This window comes from Nomascus leucogenys, chromosome 10, assembly GCF_006542625.1.
Source record: "Nomascus leucogenys isolate Asia chromosome 10, Asia_NLE_v1, whole genome shotgun sequence".
Classification (NCBI taxonomy): domain Eukaryota; kingdom Metazoa; phylum Chordata; class Mammalia; order Primates; family Hylobatidae; genus Nomascus; species Nomascus leucogenys.
The window spans coordinates 74,122,733-74,143,066 of NC_044390.1; the positions used below are offsets into that span (position 1 = coordinate 74,122,733).

Consider the following 20,334-nt stretch of genomic DNA (forward strand, 5'->3'; position numbering starts at 1 on the left):
GCTGGAGGTTGTGACTCTGGGTATTATATATTTTTTCCTAGTTCTGTTACCCATTGTCTAAAATTTTCTTCCTATATTTCTTTTCTTGGTAGGCAAAAATGAAATTGCTAGGAAAATAGCAACAAAGAGTTTACACTTAAGCCATAAAGAATTCAAAAGAACTATCGGAGGTTGCAGTGAGCTAAGATCGTGCCACTGAACTTCAGCCTGGGTGACAGAGTGAGACTCTGTCTGAAAAAAAAAAAAAAAAAGAACTAGCTGATTAGATTTAGTTTAGTTTGGTGGAGGAATAGCCTGGAAAATTACTAACACAGCTCTTTTCCATGCCTTACATTTTTAGGTCTGGAACCATGGAATTTTGAAAAGTTAGGGCTCAGTGAGAAAGTTAACAAGGACTTTGTGAGAAAGAAATCAGGAAAGGGCTAAATAAAGGCCATCCAGGGGCATGATTGTCAAGGAAGAGAACAAAGCAGAATGTCTTTCTGTGCCAACCGCTAAATAAGAGGAATCTGCAAAGCAGATAATTTATATGGTGATAATTAAGAGTACACTGTAATAAAACAGATCAACTGCAGTAATTATTTATCTGATTTGATTAAGAACAATTATTTGTCTTCTTTAAATGCATGTGTACCAAATTTGACATGGCAAGACAGTTTTACTAATGAGATATTTGGCATGAGGCAGTTATCTGTTGTAGCCTCAAATCAGGATTTTGCCTTTTTTCTTAGGGCTAGTGACCTTGATTACAGAAGAATTACCAATTATGTAATCCTTTCCATCATAATTTTATAACTAATATATTCAAATGTCCATCTATATCTTAAGTCTTTTACTTCAGTCATTAAAAATTTGTATTAACTATACGTATTACTTAAGTAGTTTTAATAAAAATATTTGGTTTTTAAAATTTATAGCTATTGCTGTATCTGTATTTATGCACTATTTTGCAAAGATATTTTGACTAGTCAGTGAGATTTTCCCAGTTGTGATACAATGTAAAATCTTCAAACAATGAAAAGAAAAACTATCTCAAGGTAAATTTGTGCCTTGTGCATTGGAAAGCTCAGTTTCCAGAATTTTTTATTTTCCCCATCAAATATTGTCAGTTTCCCCATGATACCTTCTCTGAGAACTTCATTCTGCTAGAATCTAATAGTTTTGGTGCTCTTAGTTGGACTTATGTACCCAGTAATTTACCCCTCTTTTTTAGAGGTAAAGCTTGAATTGTGTAAGTACCAAATATTTTTCCATGAAGTTTAGAAAAACACCACCAATGCTTATGTGTTGTTGCTGCTTAAATTATTAGCTTACTAGGCCAGGCGTGGTGGCTCATGCCTGTAATCCCAGCACTTTGGGAGGCCGAGGTGGGTTGATCACGAGGTCAGGAGATTGAGACCGTCCTGACTAACATGGTGAAACCCTGTCTCCACTAAAAAATACAAAAAATTAGCCAGGTGTGGTGGTGGGCGCCTGTATTCCTAGCTACTCAGGAGGCTGAGGCAGGAAAATGGCATGAACCCAGGAGGCAGAGCTTGCAGTGAGCTGAGATTGCGCCACTGCACTCTAGCCTGGGTGAGAGAGCAAGACTCCGTCTCAAAAAAAAAAAAATAGTAGGTTACTAAAGAGAAAAGACCTGTGTTCATTTTAAGCTGGTGCAAATTTTTATGAAATCTTTCTGCTAGTCATTTTATTCCTAAGTTTGAGTTTACATGCTAATATATGTGGCTCTATTTAAAAAAAAAAAACAAACCGAAGAAAATAAACTCATGACTTAGATACAGCTTAATTTTTCATATTGCTATTACCTTTTATGGGGGATATCTCTAGTTTTTAAAAACTAGATACTTAAAGCACACGCTGTCTTTCATAAGAATTACTGAGGCAGTAATTTTAAGTGTTAACCATAGTTACAGTTTCTCTATCCTACTTATGTCTGAATGAAAATGATTTTTTAGGTAGATAACACAATTTTAAATGATGAATAGTTTTTTATTTTTACATAGTATTAGCTCTTTAAATATGTCAGTAAGGGAGACATAGAGCAGAGACCCAAATGTATTTACTTAGTAGGGGTTCTTAAACTTTTTGGTTTCAGGATGCCTTTACAATGTCAAAAATTGAGGCCCAAAAGAGCTGTGTCTTTGTCAGTATTTACCATATTAGCAATAAAAACTGAGAAATTTGAATATTTTATGCATTAAAAGAACCCATATTAACATAATTAAAATATTTTTATGAATAGTAATTCTTTCAAAACAAAAAATGTGGAAATTGTGAGCAAGGTGATACAGGTTTATACATTTTAGCAAATCTCTTTAATGTTTGGATTAATGCAAGACAGCTACATTCTTGCAGCTGCTTCTGCATTCAGTCTGTTGTATCATACATCATTCTGCTTCTGGAAAACTCTGCTATAGACTCATGACAGAAAGAAAGTGAAAAGACAAATATATTTTAATAATATTAATATGATATTTTAATAATATTATGAAAATAGTTTTTACCTTGTAGACCTCCTGAAATGGTCTTCGGCGTCTGCAGTGGTCCCAGACCATACCTTGAAAACTACTGCTTTTTACAAAGAAGATTGTTTCGGTAATGATTGATTAAATCCTGTCAAGGAAATGAAGGCCAAATATAGTTATCTTTTTATTTTTTCATGTTCCTTTTAGGATGTAAAATAAAGGTTATTTGTTAACAAAACCATAAACCAAGGAAACATTTAAAATAGGATTCTGTTTTACAAAAGTTGTCTAGTCTCTAAAGCATTTCTTCTCATAGATACTAAGACTTAGCATTGGACCAAGATATTGTAAAAACATGTACAACTATACCCTGAAGGAAGAGCTCTTCGGTGTCTTTGAATCGGTGTGGTTGGCCTTATCAAATCAACCTCCTGTTGTGAGGAAGTCTTAGGTTACTTAATGATGTGTACTGCTCTTTTAAAGGCTTATGACTTACATTTGTCTCATGATATTTTCTCTCATTAGGTTCAGTGAAAGATCACCCACAGCAGCAGCCAGGCATGTTGTCCCGTGTGACTGGGGGTATCTTCAGTGTTACAAAGGGAGCTGTTGGTGCCACCATTGGTGGTGTGGCTTGGATTGGTGGAAAGAGTCTGGAAGTGACCAAAACAGCTGTTACAACTGTGCCTTCCATGGGAATAGGGCTGGTGAAAGGGGGTGTATCTGCTGTGGCTGGAGGTGTTACAGCTGTTGGGTCTGCTGTTGTAAACAAAGTGCCCTTAACAGGAAAGAAGAAAGACAAATCTGACTAAAATACACACTTGTGCTCCACAGCACTATAATGCCAGTGGCATTGAATTACTAAATTATGGACTACAACCAAGTCAACCGTTTTGGACGTTTATCTTCTAAACTGCTGTGTTGAAAGTATTGATGACTGGCTTTCATCTAAAAAGAAGAGACCAATACGAGCACAGTATATGAAGGTTTCTCATACTTAAGTTTCCAGCTTTTTATCTGGTAAAATGTTACACTTACTCGGTTGTAACTGAAGATATGGTATGTTTGAATATTTACTATAAGTCTTTCAGTTTGACTAAAAATGTGAAAGTTGAATTTAGTAGATGATCTGCGCAGTTCCATATGTATAATGTGCCAGGTAACTCACCTGCCCCTTAAGAAGGGAACCTTGAATTACATAAGCCGTACCTTTGATGTGCCTAATAGTTTCAGATGTCTTAGTTTTTTATAACCATAGTTGATTAGGCCAAGAGGCATTCATTTCTTATTTAAGCTGGCAAAATTAGCAGGAATTAGGGAAGTTTAAAAAGAAAAGATAAATGATTTTATGATAATGTTAACCATCTTTTGTTAGTAAATATGCATTCTATTATTTTAATCATTGATGCCTTACAAAAGAAAACATCTTTTCTAATACCCTGCATATATGCTGTTCTTAGAATCATCTATGGATTCTTTTAAAGGTTGTTTGTGAAATTAGTTTTCCCTCTTTAGAATCTCAGGAGTAGTGGGGTAAAGACATTTCCTGCTGTCAGTGGATAAGACAGTGCTTGTTAACTGTTTTGGCAGTAGTTAAAATCAAATCGTACGCTTCTCAGCCTGGGTTCATGCTTCATCATTAATACACCTCACAGTGCCTAAGGAACATTTACTTACTGGTCAGAAGGTATTTTGGAAGAGTTTCATATTAAGGAGGAACAAATAATAATTTTAAGTTCTTAAAAATTACCTAAAACACCCCAAATATAAAAAGAAGCCTTCACACCTATTCTGTCTTTAGGATGTCTTAAATTATTAGCAGTACTCCTTTTTTAAAAACACTGTAAAAGTAACCACAAATGTGTGAGGACTATTTTAAATGGAATGGAATGAGCTCCATAGATTAGTTTTGAATATAAAATATATAAAAGTGCTTCAGTGGTTTATATAGGCTTTAAATCTTACAGTCCTTTAAAGCAGCTGTAGAGTTTGTATCATTTTTCAAGCCAATTTCAGTCAGGGATTTGAAGTGTTTGGTTATGGATGATAAATGTGTCATATCATATTAATATGTCTCATGTCTCATTCCTTCTCAGTATGATTTAGCTGGAATTCATTTTCTTTTTGTTTCATGTTTAATTTCATAAAACATTTAACAATTGGCATATATACTTGGCATTCCTGTCCACCAAGGATTATAATCCAAGCCTGGGAAAATCTTAAATTTCTTTTTACTTAAATCTGGAAATTTGTCTCCATTCTGCAAACTTTTTTTTTTTTTTATAGTGGAGGGGAGGAAAGGGGGGTGATACCTTGCAGTAAGTAAGTCAAAATAGCATGCCTGAAAATTTGAAACAGACCATTCTAACACCCAAGGCTTGTTTATAAAATACTTAAGAGAATTACATTAATGTGGAATCAACAAATGCAGAAGAATATAACATAACTTTTAAAAGCTTTCATAAATACCAGCAGCAATTGTAAGCAAATCTACAAAGGTTCTTGAACCTTTCTGTTACATACAAAACTGAAAAGTCATTAAGGAGTTCAACTAATCAGGAATTAAATGGTCATTTATTTCATGCAGTATGATTTAAGGTATTTCTTGGGATTCTGGTCAAATGTCATAATCAGCAAACGGGATTAAAAAAAAACTCCAAAATCAGTAGGTGAACACTAAATAATTATCTAAATAATGGTATTAGAGAACTTGTTTCCTGCTATTTGGAAGAGATTATTGCTTCATTGCTAGTTTGTATTTCTGACTTCTACAGTTACAGACTCCACTGTGCTTTGTGTCTGAATTTCTCAGTATAGACATTTTGTTTACTGTATGCTTGCATATTTATTTTCAACTTTGCCTGTCTTTAAAATTTCTTGAGGAAAAATGGTTGTAATTAATTTCTGCTACAGAAAAGCCACCTGGTACGTTTTGTCTCATCAGGATTGTTTTAAATTCTAAACTATAACTTTGTTCAGAGGGGCTTTTGCAATGATAGCAGGAAACTGTACAAATGTACAGTTGGTTATAGAGGTTCTTGTTGAAATGAACTTACCATCTGATGATATGTATGTACAGCTGTATACTTGAGTCTTTTTTAGTTTACTTAGAAAGACTAGCAATTTGACCTGTTAACAGGACTAGTTCAAGTCAAGAAACTAAGGTTGTTGTATACACCTGGAGGCATCTGTTATTCAGCTTATCCTTTGAGTGGGTATTTGGCACAATGAAGATAAACTTATGTGACCCACTTGAATGGCTGATCTAATAAGGTTGACATTATGCATTCTGTACTTAGTGAAATGTCAGATGAAAATAACTGATGAATAATTTTTTTTGTATTAAAGGGATGGGAAAAGAACACATGAATTTGTTAATAAAGCACTATGATCTGCAAACGATGGAATGTTTCATAAAGATCTAAAGAAATAAAGGAAACTTTAAAACAGGGTGATCTTACCATTTTTAGTTATTTTGCAGTTCAGTAAGTGCTGTAGCCAGTTTAAAATTTTTTTGATAGTAATGTACAAACATATCTGTGGATACGTATTTTGATGCTGACACAACCATGAAATACAAATATATTTTAAGCAACTCGAATAATAAAGATTAAGAGTGTAGATTTCTAGGTTTTACCCCAACTTGCCAAATTCTGCAAGGTGGGGCCCAGGACTGCATTTTAACAACCTCTCTGGGTAATTCTTGTGTACAACAAAGTTTGAAAACTGATGGATTATAAAGTAGGGAGCACTTCTCTCTGTTCCAAGTAGCTGTGGAACCAACTTAGACATCTCACTGGAAAGAAATGACTAAAAGGGGTGGGGAGGAGTGTAGAAAATTGATATTTACTGGGCATCTGCTTACCTGCCAGGTACTGGCCATACTTCTCATTTAATCAGCATGAGGGCCTTATGAAGGAAGTATCGTTATTCCCTTACAAATACAGAACAGGCTAAGTCAATGTTAGTTGAATTTTCCATATCACTTTTGAATTAGTGTAGGTCACAACTTCTCCAGCTTATGTCCAGGAACAGAAATGGGGCTACTCAGTAACTAGGCCTTTATTCTAGTGTTGACATTCAGTGTGGCCTGTATGCTGATTGACCAGGCTGTCTGACTTGCAGCTTACCGGAAGTCTTTCAGGTGACCATATTTACTTTGGTGACCACATTTTGCTACAGCAATGAATTTTGTGTGATTTTACACAAATTGAAGAAAATCTAATTTTGCTAAAGAGCCTTTTTTCACAGAGGAAACCGAATTTGACTCGTGTTTTATGAAAGGATGTCTCCCCCTGCTATGTTACTGATTTTGAATTTTTAAAATTCTGTTTCATAGGAAGATCTGAGTTAGAATGTATGAATGGAAAAAAAAGGCAAAGCAGAACAATTTCAGAGGCTCAAGAGCCAAAAGCAATGGAATGGGCCCTAAGGGAAAATAAAGTCAGTATACTGCATAATTGATTAAGAATGTAATCTTTTCAAGTTAGAGTAAGCTACAAATGTATTTCTATAACTGTAACTACTTCTGGTTCTCTGTGCCTAGATCTGAGCACTTAAAATTTTGCTGCGGTATTGACTAGTCTCCTTTTAAATTAATGGCCACAAAGTACACATGGCCACTCAAACTTTCTAATATGCCCTTTTATTGTATGTTCGCTTTCACCCTCCTCAGAATGACTCCCTGCCACCCCGCCCCCGAGACATGGCCTTGCTGTTGCCCAGGCTGCAGCACAGTGGTATGAACATAGCTCACTGCAGCCTTGATCTTCTGCGCCCAAGCCATCCTCCCCGTTCACCCTCCCAAGTAGCTAGGACAAGAGGTGTGTGCCACCACACCAGGCTGATTTAAAAATTTTTTAAACATTTTTATAGAGACAGGATCTCACTTTGTTGCCCAGGCTGGTCTCAAACTCCTGGCCTCAAGTGATTCTCCTGCATGGCTTCCCAAAGTGTTGGGATTACAGGCATGAGCCACAGTGCCTGGCCCAGAATCACTGTATAGTGTGAACCAATTATTTCCTTTTTGCTAAACCCATCAGTCACTTCTGTGTCTTAGTTGACCCCCTCAGTGGCTTCATTATTATTGACCGTGTCCTTGTTTCTTCCTGTGACCAACTTCTTGCTTTGACAGGTCTTTTTCCAGGCTTGGCCAACCACCCTACTCCAAATCTGCACTTTTTTTCCCCCAGGCAGTCTAATCTAGAGCCATGGCTTTAAATATCATAGATATGCAGATGATCCCCAAGTATGTATTTTCAGTTTTGACTGAAACTCAACTCCAGACTTAGCCATTTGCCTGTTTGACATCCCTGCTAGGATGTCTAGTAGGCATCTCAAAATTGACATCTAACTACCAAGGTAACCATATCACATATAGTATCTTCCCAACTGAGACACTTCAGAGTGAAAGAGCAAGAGCACCCGATACTTTATGTCAGGACAAGAAGCATAAACTGAAAACTCTCCAAGCGTTTCCCATCACACTTCAAATGAGATTTCTCCTCCTTAGATGGACCTGTGCTGCCTCTTTCCTCTTGTGCCACTCTCCCAATCACTCAACCCCGCTCCAACTGTACTGGCTGCTATTCTTCTTGAACAAACTTTCCTGCATGACCTTGGGTAAGTGACTTACCCTGAGTCTCCTCATCCATAGAAGAGTGAACAATGGTACTTTTAGAATCGTAAAGCACTTACATACAGAGCTCCCTATAGGAAGTGAACAGATTTGGATAGTAAGGGTTACCTGCATTTGCTGAAGGAGTGAAGAGTGAAGATACTGCCTGCATTTTCCATAATTTTTTCATTACATTTAAGCCATGTACAAATAGTGCACAGATGTTGTCAGTCAATTGTTTGGCTGTGCATTTGTTACAAAGTTCAGACTTCACAGCTGAAAGTGAGTCAGTTCTTTATCTGGGTATGTTTATCTTGGAACAAGGTTCAGAAATGGAAACTTGAAACACCACCCCTAAAATTAGTACTAACCATCACCCACTTTCCCTTACAGGCAGACCTGGATCTTCAGAAAGTTTTCTAAAAAGCTCCATTTATTTCAAATGTATATAAATTAGATAATTTTGAATTAGAACACTTTATAGAGAGGTTTTCATAAATGTCCCCGAATTTGTTGTTAGTACTTACTCCTTTTGGCCTGTCAGGTAGGGGTGACTTCTCTTATGCCAATTCATAAGTAATCCTTCCAGTTCACAAGGTTTGAACAGAAGTCGAAGCCCAGTTAATAAACCTGGACTCTGCCATTTGGCAGCTGAGTGGCCTCTCTCAGCTTCGGTTTCCTCATGTGTAAAATGAGGAAAGTAATGAATGCCCACGGTGTTTTATAAGAGTTATAATAACGGTCAATTCTAAGCAAACTGACCACACAAGCAGGCTCCAACTCTTCTTTTTGGATGAGTAATACTTGGTTCTCAAAGACAGTAATTTATTCCAAACACAAGATGAAATTTTCTCCAAAAAAAAGGTATAGGAGTTTGCTAATAGTTCACGTAACACTAAGCTACAGAATTCAGACCACAGTAGACCGATGTTTCATGGCTGGTAGTGAGAAAGACTGGATTTGCTTCCTAAGATGAAATGTGCTGTATAAATATAAATGTATCCATACCTTGAATTAAGGAAGCACTTGTCCATTTCTTAGAAGTGATTCATTTATAAAGTATCATACTGATATGCCATTTAATAGTACATGAGTTTTTGAAATAATGGCTTAAGGTAAAAGTTACCAACTTTATTAAAATAAGTACAATTTATATTTTATAATATGGCAAATGAGTCAGAATTTATCTATTTAGAGGTAACTTAAATACAACCCAGAAGCTAAGCAGGTTCTTAAAATTACTGGTGCCTACAAACTGCTTGAATTTTTGTCTTTGCTAGTTAGTTTCACCCTGCACTGCTAGAAGGAAGCAACAACAGTATGTCATTCTTCAACATTTAGTGGTGCCACAGGGTTAAATAATGGCCTTACTTTTTTGGCCTGAATTTTGCCAAAATTAGCTTCAAACTCTTTTTTTGATCCATTTAGATTTGCTAGATGTCCATCCTTTATTCTGTAGCCTAAGGAATTCAGTTTCCTTATCCTGTACTGTACTATCTGTGGTGTTAATTCAAGAACCATTGGCGTCTCTCTTATCTGAGCTATGGAAATTCCTTCTCTCAATAATCCTTGCATTCTCTCTTCTAAAACTGGAACAGAATAGTATAAAAGGGCAGGACATTTCAAAACTAATTGCTTAAGGTCATGATCTGTGCATTTAAAAGCATTTTTAGAGAAAGAAATACTATTCTGTATACTTCTTGGGCAAAGTTGAAAAAGAAATCCTTTGAGTTTGGACAGAAGCTGGAGAATTTCAAAGCTGGTGAAACCTTGCTCCTGGAGAAATTCTAGTGTTTCCTTTATAGCTGTGGGAGAATTTAATAAAATAAATGGGTTTTGGCTTAACAATTTTAGTAGCCAAACTTTCATGTTGGCCTCAGAGCCACCTACATCTAGATAACTCTGTTGGAGAATTCTTACCATTTGCTTATTCTTTTCAACAGGATTATGAAAAACATTAGATGCAGCTGTCAAAAGTCTGCTAATGACCACATTTTTTAGTCCCAACTCTTGAAAGAACTGAACATTCAGCTTCTGGTTCTCTTGGTCTTTAATAGTAAAGAAAGATTCTGGAAACTGCTCTATTAACTTGATTAACTCTTCCTCATTTTTGCAGACCAACTGCCAGAGTTTTCTCTGGGTGTTAACAGCGGTTGGACTACAGACAATTGCTTCCGGGCAGCGTTCCAAAATACTGGCTACAGCAGTCTCATCGGCACCCAGTTCTTGTAAAATATTCGCAATTTCTTCAACATAGGTTTCATCCTCTAAAAGTACCCATCCTTTTAATCTACGAATTTTCCCGATGTCAACTGAACATTTATAGAGCTTTTCCACTGTTCTTGTATTTTCTTTGCTCGACTGTCTATCAGTTGTATAGGTGAAGCATGCTAAGAAAGGTCTGTATTTTGGAGGTGATCGCATCTTTCTGAAAGAACACAGCCTGCAGGACTGGGATCTCAGCAGCAGCTTCCACAACATGGCTGCAATCCACTAGCTAGTTTCCACCGTCCTGGGACTTAAATGGACTCATTCTATCTGTAAAAAAGAAAATAAAGGTTTTTAGTATAAGGGTGTTGACTTTTAGAACACATACACTTACAAATTTGAGCTGTTTAAGTCTGGAAATAAAGTGGATTTAAATTAGACAAGAAAACTACTCATGGAATATTTTTAAAAATCCTCCTAAATAAGGATGGCTTGAACCCAGAAGCCCGAGGTTGCAGTGAGCCGAGATTGTGCCAGTGCACTCCAGACTGGGCAACAAGAGTGAAACTCCTCAAAAAAAAAAAACCTCCTAAATAATTAATTGAATTGTAATACACTTCTCCACAACTTCAACATCTTATACTTTGTAAATACACTGTTGAGTTACTTCCATTTTACAGAAGAGCAGCAAGACCAAAGAGTTCAAAGGTTCACAGACCTCAAATGTTATTTTCATACAAATTCCCTTTTCCACAACTGTTTATCTTTTCTTTTAGGAGGCCTGTATTATGTGCCCACACACAAACATGGTTTTTTGAAATGTTTTACATTATTAAGTTGATGTTTAGCTGAAGCAGATACTTAAAGGGGGAAGAGGGGAAGGGTCATCTCTAATTTTATACATTAGAGTACATATTTTGCTGAATAACTATCACCCAAAATGGGCCAATTATTTTATTTTAAATGAGTAAATTGATTTTTTTTTTTTTAGAATTATGTGAACAAAACTCCCTTTTATAAATCCAGAATAAGAATAAATTGTAATTCCAGCACTTTGGGAGGCTAAGGCAGGCGGATCACCTGAGGTCAGGAGTTCGAGACCAGCTTGGCCAACATGGTGAAACCCCATCTCTTCTAAAAATACAAAAATTAGCCGGGTGTGGTGGCAGGCACCTGGTAATCCCTAGCTGGGTAAAATGAAAAAATGGCACATGACTGTTGCCATGGTGCCATGGGAAATCAGGTCAGCTGTGGAATGGTGACTGTACTTTCAGAACAGTGTAATCAGCTATCCACTTGACATCTGTAGGTATACTGTGTCTGACACATTAACAGTCTTTGCCTCTGTAGGGGCAGCAAAACACCTCTATCTTCTTAGGGTCGTGACAGGACCCGAGAATTAGACATAGGATATATTAACAGGAGAAAAATATAAACTTTTTTTTTTTAACTTTATTTGAGACAGAGTCTCTCTCTGTCGCCCAGGCTGGAATGCAGTGGCACGATCTCGGCTCACTGCAACCTCCGCCTCCTGGGTTCAAGTGATTCTCCTGCCTCAGCCTCCTGAGTAGCTGGGACTACAGGTGTGCGCCACCACGCCCAACTAATTTTTGTATTTTTAGTAGAGATGGGGTTTCACCATGTTGGCCAGGATGGTCTCGATCTCTTGACCTCGTGATCTGCCCGTCTTGGCCTCCCAAAGTGCTGGGATTACAGGCGTGGGCCCCCGCCCCTGGCCATAAACTTTATTTAATGCAAGTTTACATGGCATGGGAGCCCTCATAAGGAATCAAAGACCCAAAGAAGCAGAGTCAGTTATTTACGTAGCGAGTTGGACAAAAAATAGGAAGCTGTGAAGAAGCAACTGAATGACGTGGGGAGGTCTAAAAGATAAGTTATTTTAACAAGGTTAAGGATGTTATTCCTTTTGGTATAGGGAGGGTGTCTTTCACATGGGAATTTTATCTGCTTTTAAGAAACAAAGATCTTACACCTGCTATTTTTCAGGTGCCTTTAATTCAAAATGGTCAATATGTCAAAAGTGGTATAATGAACTCCTTCACCACTATTTCTTTTGTCTCTGGTAATGAAAATACATCTGGTTTGTTTTAGTACCTGAGTGTTGTAAGTGTCTCAGCCTTGCCACAAAAGTGTGTAGTACGGGTCAATTTAGCCTGTTGGCAGCCTTCCCTCACGCTTTATAGGTCTGAAAAGCAGAAAGCAGCTATTTCCATCCCTGACTCTAATTTAAACGCCCTTGCCCTATATGCTGGGGACTCTTCACTTTCAGCCCTGTCTTAACTAATCCAAATGAATGATTATTCTGTTAGGAAAGTTAGGTAACACCCTTTCCATTTTGGTTTCCCATTTTGGTCTAGCTCACTGTGAGCATCTATGGAGACTAAAATAATTGTAGGCATAGCTTGTTTTAGTGGTTCAACTAGAATTTTCTTCAGATAATTCCTAATACTGTTAGCCAAGATGAAAATATTATTTTAAAAACTTTCTAAGAAGGCCATCAACTTTAACAGGAAGGAGGAGGCGCAGCGTGATGAAGCACAGGCAGATTGGGGCTGGGATCCCACTCCCCACTCCCTGTTGTGCGACCCCACAAGCTCAGGCTGCACCTCTGTACCACATGTGGGGGAGGAGCGTGGGCTGCTGCCAACCACCCACACCCAATCCTGGCTCTAGCTTATGGGGCACCCTTGGGTAAGTTGGCCTCACACAAAACAAGACAGCAGTGATTAGAGCAGCGCCTCACACTAACTATTCAATGAGTATTACCAGCAGCAATCTGTGAGATGGAAAGAACAGAATCTAAGCCTTACAGGAAAACTGTAAGGGTTAAAATGCATGTCAAATACTTTGCACAATGCCTGGTACAGACTAAAATTTCTGGAGCTAAAAGTCTTGTAGTAGCATGACTTTAAGTTGTATTTTAGACAGAAATAGATTATTTACAAAGAGAACTGAAAACCAAAAAATTTGTGTACGTATGTATCTATGTATGTATTTATTTATTTAAGAGACAGGGTCTCACTCTGTCACCCAGGCTGGATGTAGTACAGTGGTGTGATCTCGGCTCACTGCAACTTCTGCTTCCCAGGCTCAAGTGATTCTCCAGCCTCAGCCTCCTGAGTAGCTGGGACTACAGCCACGAGCCACCACGCCTGGCTAATTTTTGTACATTTTGTAGAGACAGGGTTTTGCCATGTTGCCCAGGCTGGTCTGGAACTCCTGAGCTCAAGCAGTCCACCCGTCTCGGCCTCCCAAAATGTTGGGATTACAGGTGTGAGCCACCATGCCCAGCCTAAAAAATGGATTTTAAATGCTTCTGTTTCCTAAAATAACTGCTTATAAAAGCAATGCACATTCAATGTGGAAAAGTTGTCAACTTCTGAAAAGTATAAGGAAATGGAAAAAGTCTTTCACAGTCCCCACCACCTGAAGACAACTGCTCATATTTTAGCATACATGATGATGTGTGACCTGAACACATCACAGTTCAGCTTGGAGTAAGCAGGAAATGCAGACAGCTGCTGTTCCCTTAGCCTCACTGTGCAGGAGCCTCTGTCAGTGGATGTACCTTGCCATGGTCGATGTCCTTCTAATGTTTAATGATCTGTCATTCTGTATAATGTAACCTCCAACCAAGCCAACTGCAGCATCTAGTGCTTAGCCAGAGAACAGGATCTGTTCCAAACCCAAGGAACTCCTGGCTGTGCTGGACTTGCTGAAAGATAGTGTATTACTAGTCTCCTGTGTGTTACCTTCCCTACACATGGGACTTAGGTTCTGAATTCAGCCTATAAAGTGAAAATTACAAAGACTCAGAATTTTTCTTGAAAATCTCTTATGCAGACACCACACAGATGAAGTAGTTGGCTATGAACTATGATGTGTTCAGGTGAGTCGTCTTTACCAGTTAATCTGCCTTGCTCTGATGAGCAAACACAGCTGACTATGAAAGTGAAAAGTATGAATGTTGTGACTCCTATGTAATGAACACATAATACATATATATGTATCTAATTTATCTTTCTGCTTCTATTTTATTCACAGTAAGTATCTAACTGTGGTATTAAAAATGCTCTGTAAACATCTGAGTGCTTGGTATATGGGAGGAATATACTGTTATTTTGTAATTCATTCCTTATATTGAGCATTTAGGCTATTTGTAATTTTTGCTATATGCTGAATAAATGTCCACATTTCTCATGCTTTTCCTTTAGGATGAATTCCTAGAAATAGATTTCCTAACTGAAGAGGAGATATGTGAACACTGGGAAAGCAAAGCTGCTAAATTTCCTGTCAGGAAAAACTATCTCAGTTGACATTCTCACAGGCAGTATGAGTGATTCTCTCATCAGTTTTTATTTTGATATGTGAAAAATGATACAACACTAATTTAACTTCTTTTTATTATTTATGAGGGCGATGTTTTCATAATTAAACTATTTTGTTCACCTTTATTTCCTTTTGTGAATCAACCATTGCTGACTTGTAAAACTGCAATCGTTCTGCTTTTTAAAAATTGACTTGTATAAACTCTATGAATTAAGAAATATAATCTCATTTTTGAAAATATTTTCTTCAGCTCATTTTCAGTTGTTGATGGTATATTTTAGCATACTAAAGTAGCCCCTTTTTAAATTGTGGTAAGATATAAATAACAAAAAATTTACCATTTAAACCATTTTCAAGTGTACCATTCAGTGGCTTAAAGTACAGTCACAATATTGTACCACCATGACCACTATCCCAAATACCAACTCTGTCTCTGTGCCCATTAAACAATAACTCTCCATACCCTCTTCCCTCCAGACACCAGTTACCTCTATTTTACTTTCTGTATCTATGAATTTGCCTATTCTAGGTACTTCTTATATGTGGGGTCATATAATATTTGTCTTTTGTGTCTGGCTTATTTCATTTAGCATAATGTTATCAAAGTTCATATTACAGTATCTGTTAGAACAAAGCAGTTAATTTCACGTGGTCAAAGGAAGGTCAGGGAAGTTTTCCTTGATGACCCTTACTGCTTTTAAGTACCAGATGATCAGTAAAAATTCATCCATTATTTCCTCCCATATTTTTGTTTGAATTTTAAAACTTAGCTTCTTAAGTTCATTTGAAATTTCTGGGTGTGAGCTGAGAATCTCAATAGTTTACTTCTCTCCAAGTACCATTTTCTGAACAATCCTTTCCTTCCCCATGACTTATGATGCCTCCTTTATCATATGTTAAATGTAGCTTTTGTCTCTAATTAGCCTCCATCCTCATCCCCCTACTTTGCAATTCCCCAAAGGGGCCAAGAGGCTCATTTCTGGTCTTTGCTGCACACTTGGCTCCCCCTGCCAGACCATCCTCAGACAAGCTCTGGTTGACTCACTCTTCCACACTTCCCACCAACTATCTCAAATCTTCTCAACTCAGACCTCTGACCTCCTGCCTACCTCCATACTCACCTTCACTCATAACCAGTGCCCTTGCCTCCTATCTGTACAAAGAAAGGAGAGCAGCTCCTCTCAGCAGACATAAACCTATCACTAGCTCCCCTTCACAGCTTTCGTTATCCAGTCACAGCTTTCATTATCCAGGGTCATTCCTACTCTTGTGCTGAGCTCAGCCTCTCTGGCCTGAGAACTCTCAAGCCCTTTCTCAAGTGTTCGCTCCTTCAGGTGTATACTCCTCTGATGCTCCAGCCATCACTCCACTGCTCTTCCTCTCCTTGCCCAAACCCTATCTCTCTCCACTGGTCTTCTTTTCCCTGCCCAAACCCTATCTCTCTCTTCCCCTCAGCTAATTCTTGCAGATCCTTCTTTCTCTCCATTTCCTCTTCTACTTATATAGCTTGCAATAAAGATAACTTCCATGTGGTTACAGCCAATGAGTAGTTTTCATTATTATCTCTTTTTTTGTAGAGAAGGGGTTTCACCACGTTTCCAGTCTGCTTTTGAACTCCTGAGCTCAAGCAATCTGCCCACCTTGCCATCCCAAAGTGTTGAGATTACAGGCGTGACATGGTTTGGCTGTGTCCCCACCCAAATCTCATCTTGAATTGTAGCTCCCATAATTCCCTTGTGTTGTGGGAGGAACCCAATGGGAGATAATTAAATCATAGGGGTGGTTTCCCCCATACTGTTCTCGTGGTAGTGAATAAGTCTCATGAGATCTGATGGTTTTATAAGGGGAAACCCCTTTTGCTTGGCTCTCACTCTTTTCTTGTCTGCCACGATGTGAGATGTGCCTTTCACCTTCCGCCACGATTGTGAGGTCTCCCCAACCACATGTCACTGTAAGTCCATTAAACCTCTTGCTTTTGTAAATTGCCCAGTCTTGGCTGTGTCTTTATCAGCAGCGTGAAAAAGGACTAATACAAGCCATGAGCCACCACACCCAGCCTTCTTTATCTCTTTTGACTTCTGCAGCTTTTAGCAGAGTTGACCACTTTCTCCTTGAAATATTCTCTCATTTGACTTCCTGGACACTCGACTTTTTTGATTCTTCTCCCTTTCTATACTTCTGGCCACCCTCTATCTGTCTCCCGTGCAAGCTCACCTTCGAGGCTTGGTTCTAGACCTCTCTTCTTCTTAACTTACAGTCTCTCCCCACAGATCTTGTCCTCATTCAGATACTCAGTTCATCCACTTGGGATTCTTTCCAACTTCTTCTCAAAATGTGATCTTGTCAGCTCCCTGCAATAAACTTGCCAGTGGCATTTTAGAATAAAGACAAAATAAAACAAAACATAGAAACGCCTTACCATGGCCTACAAGGCCTCTTTGGGCTCTGCTACCACCCGAATTCCCATTTCCCTCTCCTGCACCAGCTGCATTTGCTTCCTGTCAGTCCCTGGTGCTCTACTGGTTTCTACCATGTGGTCTGTGAAGACTGTGGGCCAGATTCCATGCCCAAAATGCTCCAACTCTTAGGCCTAAGTGTCGCTTTCTCAAGGAAACTTTTCTAACCTTCATGAATACATGAAGCCTCCCGTCCCCATTATAGGATTTCATGGCACCATGGACTTTTACACTTGTGCACAAGTGGTACAACAGCTGCAGCTGTTCATGTGTTGTTTCTGTCTCAACACTCTACATGGACAGAGACTGGTCACTACAGTGTTCCAATGAACTGCTTTCCTACCCTTCACCCAGCTGCCTTCACTGCCTCTAGGAGGCATTCCTGGGCAGGTGGCCTTCTGTGTGCTCTTCCACAGCACCCTGCTCTGGACCCTACTGTAGCACTTATTATGCTCTTACAAGTTCTTCATTCTTCCAACTAGTAGGAATTTTGTTGCTGTTTGTTTGAAGTTCAAGCTGTGTATCAGGCATACTAGGCACAGGTCTGCTAAAACAACACTTCTTCGTACCTCTGTTTGGATCACAGATCAACTTAGAACCTGAGAGTCACAGACTCTCTTTCCAGAAGAAAAGACCCACACTCACAACATTTCGCAAATGATTTTAGCAGGATTCATGGACACCCTGCAGCCCGGCCATGAATAACTTGCACTAGATTTACAAGCGTTGGGAAGGCAGGAACTGAACGGTGTTCTGCTTTACTCCCTGCACCCAGCAAAGAAATTGTTCCACAGAGAGACAAAATTAGTATTTGTCAGGTGAAACTGAGTGAACAAGTGGATGCGGTAAATTAATGCAGTGGGTAAAACTGGGTTACCAGAGCCAGACTGCCTGATTCCTGGACAACAGTTGTGTTGTGACTTGAGGAAGTTACTTCACCTCTCTGAGCCTCAGTTTGGCATCAAGAAAACGGTGATACTATCTCCTAGGTGACTGCAAAGATCAAACGCGTTAACACCACAAATCACTTAGAATATGCAGAAAACTCTTCACATATACTAAATCATTAAATCATCACAACAACTCATTTTAAAATGAGGAAACAGACCCACGTAAAGGAACTTGCCCAAGGTTGCTTAGCTTAAAAAAAAAAAAAAAAAAAAAAGGCAGAATTTGGATTCAAACCCCACAGCTTGGCTCCAGAGTCCTGCTCTTAGCCCTGTGCCCCCACGTATAGTAATGTTTTTGGTAAATGTTTGTTAAATCACAATGTGGGCTGTTCTAGGATGCTTGTTTCTTAAGCATTTTTGAGGAGTGAAATTCACTTCTGTAATACACACAGTTATGGTTAGTATGGTCTTCTCTACACCACCACTGGTTTCAATAAAGTTCTTCTTTTCGTAACACGAATGCTCTGCTGCCAGTTTCAAATTGACCAACGTTTATAAGCAAGGAAAAACGGAAGATCTCCGGGACCGATCACAAGGCCGCACATTCACTGTGGGGCCTCTGCTTTCCAGAGAAACCCGGCAGGCTGAGCTGAGCTTCTGGCGAGGCTTGGGGTTTTGCGGGCCCTGACCGCCGCCGCGCCGCTGGTGAGGAACACGCCCAGGAGCAGAGGAAGGGGGCGACTCACCCGTCGGCGTCAGCTCCAAGCAAGGCACAGGGAGTCCCGGGGCCCAGGCCCCGTCCTTCCCTCTCTCTCCGGCCAGCCTTCCCACGGTCCGCAGTCCCCCTGAGGCCTGGAGCCGTGGTCTCGGTCCTCGGTCCTAAGAAGCTCCCGACAGTTCTCTGCAGCACCAACCAGGCCACCAGTCCCTTCGCCCATGGCCAATCAGGTCTCGGGAGATGACTTCCCTCCCCCCCGCCAGACACGCCCCGGCGTCCCAGCGCAGCCAGTCAGAGCGCGGGACACAACTACGCGTCCCTCCCCGCACCACGAGGGCGAGTCGGAGTGGGAATCCGCTTTCCAGGGAGCCGAACCTGTGCCGGCGGGGGCATCTGGCATTTTCACACCCTTTCCTTCCCAGCATTTTAGGAAGCGGAGTTCCAGTAGCTTTGACGCTTAGAAAATGTAGGAAAAAAAGAAGTAACAGAAACCGCTGTATCTTTAAGATAGAGCCAATCACTGTTCCCAAAATAATTCATTTAAAGAACCAACTTACAAAAGAAATGTTTAAAAAAACCCCAAAGTTCTTTGAAACACACCTAAACTCTTTCCCGCCCCCACCCTACCCTAGCAGTTAGCGACTGATTGTCTTTAAAAGCCATTCTCCTTTCTCCCCCTCCTTGCCACCTTCACCTAAATACTCGCCTTTTCTGATAAACTGCCAAGTGGTTTCCTTTCTAATTACCGGTGATGCCCAACCTCATACACTAAACACGTTAATTTCTCTTTAAAGCCAGGCTGAATGTCTCTCTCATTTATTTTCACATTTATCCATCCAAAAAACAAGTATTTATGGCATGCCTGTTAAGTGCCAAGCACATTGAAACAGTAATGAGAAGATAGAGGGGGAATAAAACACATTCCCTGTCCTTTTGGAGCTTACATTCTAGTGGAGAGCAGAGATATCAACAACTAATAAAGTGACTAATCACACCTAGTTAAGTGTTATCGAGGACAGGGTGCCCTGACCCAGGCCTGGTGATTCTGTTTGTGTGGAGTTGGAGTCAGGAAAACTGGTTTTCCCAGCTGGAGGTCCCTGCTGTCAGGTGTTCGTAGCACACTGTGCACAGTTCTGCCGTAATCGGTGGCACTGGCATACTTACACTGCCCTCGCACCCTGTGGAGTTAATTCCTTGAGGCTACTGCTTATTTTTTCTGTGAACAATGCTCAGCACACAGTAGGAACTCAGGCAATGTTAACTAAATCTTTGAGTCTAATCTCACTATGCAGTTTAGGCTCAACAGGCTTTATTGAGAGGAGCTCACGCATGCATTTAACGCCACAGAGTAGCAGCAAGAATCCTGGCTCCTCAAGATCACCCACCTCTGATCTCTAGGATATTCTAGAACGATCTGAGCAACTCATGTGTACAGCTGGAGGGTGTTTGTCCAGCAACTCCTGAGTTATCCGAATATAAAAACTCTATTATGCAGAGATTTATTGCATACTTTTTCCTGAAATAAAATGATTTGGGGTCCAGACTAACCAAAGTGTGTCATTTGCACTTAGGAAAAGGAAATTAGGATACAGAAAAGGAAGTTAAGGAATGCAAACTCAGGACTTAT

General features: G+C 39.5%; 2 protein-coding genes across 5 annotated transcripts in view; one reads left to right on the forward strand and one right to left on the reverse strand.

The window, feature by feature from the left end:
• The window catches only part of TMEM263 (transmembrane protein 263), an 18,700-nt gene extending 12,780 nt beyond the window's left edge, over nucleotides 1–5,920 (forward strand). For both annotated transcript variants that reach the window (XM_030821311.1, XM_030821310.1), the window contains one exon: nucleotides 2,994–5,920. In XM_030821311.1, coding sequence (XP_030677171.1) covers nucleotides 2,994–3,280 — 287 coding nt within the window. In that variant the 3' untranslated portion in view covers nucleotides 3,281–5,920. The remainder of the gene's footprint in view (nucleotides 1–2,993) is intronic.
• MTERF2 (mitochondrial transcription termination factor 2) lies at nucleotides 2,287–18,918 on the reverse strand. 3 transcript variants are annotated; one of them, XM_030821309.1, is made up of 3 exons: nucleotides 16,894–18,918; nucleotides 10,006–10,623; nucleotides 2,287–2,616 (listed from the first exon to the last, which is right to left on the reverse strand). In XM_030821309.1, exons 2-3 carry the CDS (start codon nucleotides 10,564–10,566, stop codon nucleotides 2,569–2,571), a joined length of 609 nt encoding a protein of 202 aa, XP_030677169.1. In that variant the 5' UTR covers nucleotides 10,567–10,623; nucleotides 16,894–18,918; the 3' UTR covers nucleotides 2,287–2,568. The 3 variants fall into 3 exon arrangements, with proteins under 3 accessions (XP_030677169.1, XP_030677168.1, XP_030677167.1); XM_030821308.1 differs by lacking the exon at nucleotides 2,287–2,616 and having other exon boundaries at nucleotides 9,407–10,623; nucleotides 16,894–16,994; nucleotides 18,736–18,918; XM_030821307.1 differs by lacking the exon at nucleotides 2,287–2,616 and having other exon boundaries at nucleotides 9,407–10,623; nucleotides 16,894–17,004; nucleotides 18,736–18,918.
• Nucleotides 18,919–20,334: the final 1,416 nt, after the last annotated feature.